We start from the raw sequence: 7,471 nt of genomic DNA, 5'->3' as shown, positions 1-7,471 counted from the left end.
GATGAATGGAATTATGAAAATCCTTTAGAGAACATGCATCTATCTATCGAGCTCAATCCTTTGGAGAACGTGCATCTTCGACGTGTAGGCAATGAAGAACAAACAATTGATATTATGCACAATCAAAGAATCATTGCAGAGGATGGAGAACCACGTCAGCAAGCCATTGTCAGTGATAAAGGTAGGTACAAGTTTTAATTTATGCTTGAGATACATGCATACTTATTGTCATTTTGCATATATGGTTAGTCTTAAATATTGGAAATGCAAAAATGTTGAATGTGTGGATGGGTTGAAAATGATAGATACAATGAATCTTGACTTAGTTTGTGCAATCGAAAAGTCAATTAGTGGTAGCAATGAAGAATCAGATGATATTAATGATGATGACTATATCATATCGATGAGAGAGGACGAAGATAGTGATGACATGGGACAAATAATGGCGGGTGAAAGCGATGCATGAATGACATTTATGAAGTTGAAGCCTTGGTATGCCATAACAGTTATATGCACATTTGTTGGGCATAAGAACTCTTATGTTTTTAGACTAATGATATGTTGAATAGGTTCTCGTTCAATGAATTCTCATACAATGAAAAGTAATTAAAAATTATTGAAATAGATATATCTCATTTATATGAGCAATTGTGTAACAAACCACTTAATGATTGTGAACAATTATAGTGGCTAACAACAAGCTCAAACAATCAAAAAACTGCTATAAACAAAAGGTTTAATTATCTTCAACATTGACACGAGTTTCTAAAAAATCATGTGAAAAAAAATAACTATAAAATAAAATTTTTGAAGAGCTGCGATAACCGATTGTCGTATGCACAAAACTGAACCCGCAGAATACAATTGTTTTCCCTTGGAAGATTCATTACACAAAGGTGCGTAGAATAATATTCTTTTAAGTGAAGAAGTGTCAAAGTGTGCATACTAAGTGCACAGAACAGGATCACTGGGTAACCTTGTAGTGAAAAAAGTATCTTCTAAGTATATTTCAGATATTATTCACAAACGCATGCATGATAACCTAAAGATAACTCTAAGAGAAATCATGAATGATATCAGTCACATGGAAGGAGTGATGGTTACTTATAAACAAGCATGGTGGGGAAGAAAACAGATTAATGGGGCACTTTATGGTTTATTTGAAGAGTTCTTCAAGTTGATTCTCGTCTATTTGGATCATTTGATGAAGGTTAACCTATGATCACTAGGGTACATTCAGACTTATCGAAAAGATCAAATTCAGTATATGATCTTATCCTCTCATTGAGGCATCGATGGGTTTTTGAAAAGATGCCTTCTAGTTCTTATGATAGATGAAACTTTTCTAAAAGGAAGATACACCGATATATTGTTGTCAGACCATAGTGTTAATCATTGTGGTGAGTTATTTTTGGTAGCATTTACAGTTGTTAATAAGGATTCGAAGGATTTTTTAGAGTGGTTTTTGAAGCATCTAAAGGAAGAACTCATATGCTACGGCGAATATAAAGAGAGATTAGAGCTTACAGTTATCTCTATTAGGCATGAGAGTCTAAAGCATATTGTCCCCCATACAAGACCTATATGTCATGTTGGATATTGTATGAAGCATTTGAAAGAGAATTTTTCTAAGAAATTTAGTTTACCACTTAGTGCACTTTGGTGGAATGCAGCTAAAGCATCCATGAGACAATAGTGCACTTATGTTCTTCAAAAACTTTGAAAGCAAGATGAAGTCACATACAAATATATTGCCACTGGCGTGGAATCGAAACATTAGGCTAACAGCTACTTTCCAGCTAAAAGATATGAGTATTTAACATTTAATATAACAGAGAGCTTCAATGCATGGATTCTTACCCTACGTGACAAGCCCCTATTTCTTCTTATTAAAAAGCTTTGTCTCATGTTGGTGAAACTTTAAAAAAAAAAAAGAATGTCAAACAACATATGATAGTTGTTGTGGTGCTGAAGGTAAAAGAAATGCTACAAGAATTCTCGAAGGCACAACAAGTACATGTGCAAGTAATTCATTACCACTGAAAGCAGTACGAAGCACACAACCGATCTCATAGTTACAGTGTTGATCTTTAAAAGCACTTGTACTCTTATAAAGAGTAGCATGTTAGAGGGATTTCATGTGAACATGTGATTACATGAATTTTGTATGAGAGAAACCTACCAAAGGATTGTTGTGATACGTTTTTCACAATTGAATCGTATCGAGCTGTGTATAATACATTTTTATTCTTTCTATAATACATTTTTATTCTTTCTGATGAAGAATGCCCTACACATCAGTCCATCAACTCTTATACTTGTCCATCCCCCAAAAAATGGTTCATAAAGCAAGGCGACGTAAGGTGAAGAAATAAAGAACAAAACACAAGGATGTTATGCATACAAGTGTAGTGTATGTAGTGAGATTAACCATAACATGTGAAAGCACAAATAAAAATATATGATTTGTTAAGAGTTGTTTAATGAATTGCTTCTTTGTATTCGAGTTGAATTGCTTACAAAGAAAATTTGTTGTTTAGAGCTAAAAGAAATAGGATTACAAAAAAAATACATATAAAATAGATTTAAAATACATTTCTTGCTACCTAACCAGCGTACCTGAGTTGAGTACCTATTATTCATATTCAGCTTATTGAGCCTATTTTACGAGTTCGAAAGAACTATTTATAAGCTTATATGAGTTGAGCCATGAGCAACTCAACTTGTTTCCTAGCCTTACATCTTGGTGAGGCCCTTCAGTTTGATGATTTCATGGGTGTCATTTATCTTAGTGATTAACAACATTTAGGGCTTCTTGAATGTTTTTTTAGTATACCATGCCTTGGACCTCGTTTTGGATCAAATAATATATCTTAAATGCTTACATGATCCACTGTCATCTCAGAGAGAGAGAGAGAGAGAGAGATGTGTTCTTTTTATGTGTGGGTTTGATAGGAGAGACACTGGCATGTTTAGAAGTGGCAAAGATGTAGGAAAAGTGAAGGTACGAAGAAAATTTGTACGGATCTTCTGACCATTCCAAATTGGAGATTTATTTATTTTTTTTGAGAAACTTTTCTAAAAAGTACAAATTTTGGTAAAAATATTTTTGTACCTAATAGGAAGGGTGGAGGAATGTTTCCTACCAAAGAAAAATTTGCATTCTCTCTCTCTCATGGCTTCTACGCAGCTCAATCTGTGGGGTACACTTCATCCAAAGTTTTTGCCAAAGGGTCATAATCCTATCAAAACCCCATTTCCATTGAGATCATCATTGGTGGAAAGGTCGCCTCCCCATTTGGTCTTGAGAGCTCATAGGAAGGATGAAGATGCATTCATTATTTCCAATGCCAACAAATAGCAGAAGGAAACAAAGGAAGTGCTTGAAGAGAAAGAAGTAGAGGAAGTTGAGGACCTTTAGTGGATATAGGAGAAAGTAGCAAACCTTGAGGAGTTCACTAGAACAATGACTCAGGTTATTTTGGGCCCGAGAATGAAGTCGAGCTTGCTCTCGTGGTTGTTGGCCATGCCCTTGGCCTATCAGTGTCTCCTTCATCATCGTCGTCATGAAGACAATGAAGAGATTCACTTCTCCCAAGGGGCATAAGCGTAGGCACCCCCCTTCCCCCATCGCCATTGTGGTTGTTGGTCATGCACTTGGTGTTTTTTGTCATTTTTCGGTGATCCGGTGCTACGGCCGCGATGCGTCCTTCGTCGAAGGTCCCAACAACCATGGTGGAGAAGCTACTCCACCCTACCATACCCTACCCTACCCTCCCTCTCATTTTTTTGACATTTTTTCATTTTATTTTTAGCATGCTATACAAACAAAACAAATTCATTTAAAAATTATCATATCAAAACTTCTTAATCTTATGAAAAAATTTCTTGCTTTCAAACTTGATCTAATCTTTTGCTTTTAATTTCAAATATAGACCACAAGTTTCTAAAATTCTAAATATTGGCCAATTTCTTTTTCTAAAATTCTAAATATGGGCCAATTAGAAAAAGTAAGGTGTGTAAACTTTTAATGAGGAAGGCCACTGTTATAATTTGACTTATGATTTAATTTGAGTTAAAAGACAATAATAAATGCAGACTCTTGTTTGACAGTTTTTAGAAAAGTTTGACTAGTATTTGAAATTACGGGTAAAAGGTTGGACGCTAAATGGAATTTTTCTAATTTTAAGTGGGAGATGGGAGATGTTCTTAGGCTGTCCTTATGGTTTGAGAGTGAGAGAGAGAGAGAGAGAGAGAGAGAGACTTTTTGTTTGAGAGTGAGAAAGACGGACTGTCCTTTTGTTTAATAAGAAAGGAGAGCGAGAGAGAGAGAGAGAAAGAGACTTTGTGTGCTTTCAAAGTGTGAGAAAGACGTGGACTGTATTTGTTGGTTGAGAGAGAGATGGAATGCACGGAATGCCTACGCAGGGAAGAGCTCCCAAAGGAAGACGACCCACCGCCAGAGAACCACCGCTACTCCCAGCAAAGCCCACCACTTTTCTCCAAATTACCAACCTACCATCACCACCATCACCGGCTGTGCGTCTACGTAAACGGCCCCATAATCGTTGGCTCCGGCCCCTCCGGCCTCGCCACGGCCGCCTGCCTCCGGCTCCTCAGCCTCCCCTTCCTCCTCCTTGAGCAGGAATCTTCCATCTGCTCCCTTTGGCGCCACCGCACCTACGACCGCATGAAGCTCCACCTCCCCAAGCCTTTCTGCAGCCTTCCCTTCATGTCCTTTCCTGCCGACTTTCCGACGTACCCCACCAGAGACCAGTTCCTGGCCTACTTGGAGGCCTACGCCGCCCGGTTCCGCATCCGTCCTCGCTTCCGGAAACGCGTCGAGTCGGCTGCCTTCGATGCCGCCACCGGCCTCTGGAAGGTGGTCATCAAGGGTGGCGAATTGGAGTATGTTTGCAGGTGTCTGGTGGTGGCCACTGGCGAGAATGCCGAGCCCGTCATGCCGGAGCTCGCCGGTCTGGAGGCCTTCGAGGGGAGGGTTGTACACTCTAGCTGCTACAAGAATGGGGAGGGGTTGCAGGGGAAGAGCGTTCTGGTTGTGGGTTGTGGCAATTCTGGGATGGAGGTCTGCCTGGACCTGTGTGAGCATGGAGCCAAGCCTTACATGGTGGTCAGGAGTGGTGTAAGTGCTTATCAAACAATGAGAATTTATCAATTTTTATGTGTTCATGTGGTTCTTTACTTATTATTATATGAGGAAACCGACTCCAAGTCAGAAGACCTGCTACACTGGAAAGTCCTGCCGAGCTATGGTCACCACACCTGACAGCACCAGAGAGCCTATTGCCTCGACCTTACGACAAGGGACGTGTTCTCGAGGGATTTTAATGTGCTGCTGCACCTTTATCACCCTTCGTCTTTGAGATACAGCATGTCAGCTGTGAAGCCCAAGCAACGATGGAGGGCGATCAGGTGCAGCAGCACACTAAAAGCTTGCAGTTATATTGTACATGGTCCTCCCTTTGTGTTCCCTATCGAACTCTCGACATTCTTCAGCTTGAAGGCTTTGAATCCTACCCACCTAAAGACAAAGTTGGTTATCTTTGTTTCTTTGCCGGCGTTTTTTAGTCGGTACTAGACGAGGGAGTGGAAGGTGAGGAGGGTTGGTTTTTGGGTTTGTTGGGAGAAAACTTTGAAGTACTTCATAATTGTTTTTGTTGGTTTTATTGGTATTCTAAGTTGGATTTAGTTCTTATGGAAGAAAACGAGCTTTTCAAATGATTTTTCATTATTTGTTTGATTTTTAAGTAAAAGGGGGGATGAAAGGTTTTTTTTTTGTGTGAGTATTAGACTGATGTTGATGTTGGGATTTATTTAGAGTTTTTTAGGAAAAAGTTTAAAAAGGTTGCTTTTGTTTGTTATTATTACTTCCACCGCTACTACTTTTGATGTTTTACTGTTGTCGGTGTTTTCTGTTTTCTTTTTTTCTTTTCCTTTTTTTATTTCTCTTTGCAAAAGTTAGTTTTTCCTCTAAATTGGAATTTCAATGAAAGGGGCTCAAAAAATATTTTTGTTTTGATTATTGCCATTGAATGGACTAATTTAATTTGTTTTTTTTTCTCTTTTCTTGGTATTTAGGTGCATGTGTTGCCAAGAGACATGTTTGGAATTTCAACATTTAGGGTTGCAATGGGATTCTTGAGATGTCTGCCATTGAGAATAGTGGACAAGATTTTGGTGTTCTTAGCAGAAAGGATGGTGGGTGACACTCAAAAATATGGGTTGAGAAGGCCAGAAATAGGGCCTATGGAATTGAAAAGCAAAACAGGAAAGACTCCTGTCTTGGATCCAGGAGCAATATCCAAGATCAAGAGTGGCAAGATCAAGGTCTCTCTCTCCCTCTCTCTCTCATCAAAACAAACCCTGCTGCTAGTGGGGGCTGCTTTTCTTTAATTACCAATATGTTGTTCTTTTAGTTCTATATCAATTTTTTGGGGTGGTTTTAGTTGTTTTCTACCTATGCATCCACTAGAAACTGTCTTCTTGTTTGCTTCTGCATAGTGGGTTGATACTAGCAAGTGTTTCAACTTTTCATGCCATTTCAACTGCTTTTGAACTTAAAAGGGTATTATTATTAGGTAACTATCATAATCTATCATTAATTAGCGAGCATCGTGTCTTTTTTTAGCTTTTTCTTTTAAATTCTTTTAAAGGTGATGATTTTTCATGTCTTTTCATGACAGATCATGTCTGAAATTGATACATTGACTTGCAATGGAGCTAAATTTGTTGATGGTAGGGAACTTGAATTCCACTCAATCATTCTAGCAACTGGCTACAAGACTAACCTTTCATCATGGCTAAAGGTTAATGCTACTCTTGCCTCTTCTCAAAAGTTCAAGATACGAACAATAATTACATATGATTCCTAGTATTACTTTTTCTTAATTACTCACAAACACCCATTTCTCTATAATATTTTGGTTTACATTTTTTGGACAGGACTATAATTCTTTCTCAGAAACTGGCAAGTTTAGAACACCATTTCCTTGTAGTTGGAAAGGAGAGAATGGGTTATACTTTGTGGGGTTTGCTGGAAAAGGCCTGCAGGGTGCTGGACTAGATGCTGAGAGGACAGCAGAAGACATAAAAAGACAATGGAAGAACTTGCCAGAAAACAAGCATTTCATAGTGTATGCTAAATCCCAACAAGCATGAATCACAAGCATATATATGACAGTTTTTTCCTTTCAAAGTTGCCCCCTTTTGTGGTTACATGATTCATCAGAATATCAAGAAAAAACAAGATCTCAACCTTTCCTTATTAATGTCTAAAGATTAATACAACCATTTGATACAAATGTTTCAGTTCCACAGAAGGAATGATATTAATAACAGTCCCTACTGTTTCTTGTTGTGTTGTGCATTGAATTGGAATAGATTTGAGTCATGTTGTTGGGTACAACTAACATGGTTCATTTACTATTTTCTGATAGCTCAAATTGGTCAT

General features: G+C 38.2%; 1 protein-coding gene across 1 annotated transcript; it reads left to right on the top strand.

The window, feature by feature from the left end:
- The first annotated feature begins 1,096 nt into the window (after positions 1 to 1,096).
- LOC149830600 (putative indole-3-pyruvate monooxygenase YUCCA4) lies at positions 1,097 to 7,179 on the top strand. Its single transcript, XM_090015491.1, has 6 exons — positions 1,097 to 1,210; positions 2,977 to 3,013; positions 4,545 to 5,143; positions 6,100 to 6,348; positions 6,705 to 6,827; positions 6,964 to 7,179. Exons 1-6 carry the CDS (start codon positions 1,097 to 1,099, stop codon positions 7,177 to 7,179), a joined length of 1,338 nt encoding a protein of 445 aa, XP_089871617.1.
- Positions 7,180 to 7,471: the final 292 nt, after the last annotated feature.

This window comes from Nuphar pumila, chromosome 8 (genome assembly GCF_984573655.1).
Source record: "Nuphar pumila chromosome 8, dmNupPumi1.hap1.1, whole genome shotgun sequence".
NCBI lineage: Eukaryota > Viridiplantae > Streptophyta > Magnoliopsida > Nymphaeales > Nymphaeaceae > Nuphar > Nuphar pumila.
This window is presented reverse-complemented; position numbering and strand designations above follow the sequence as displayed.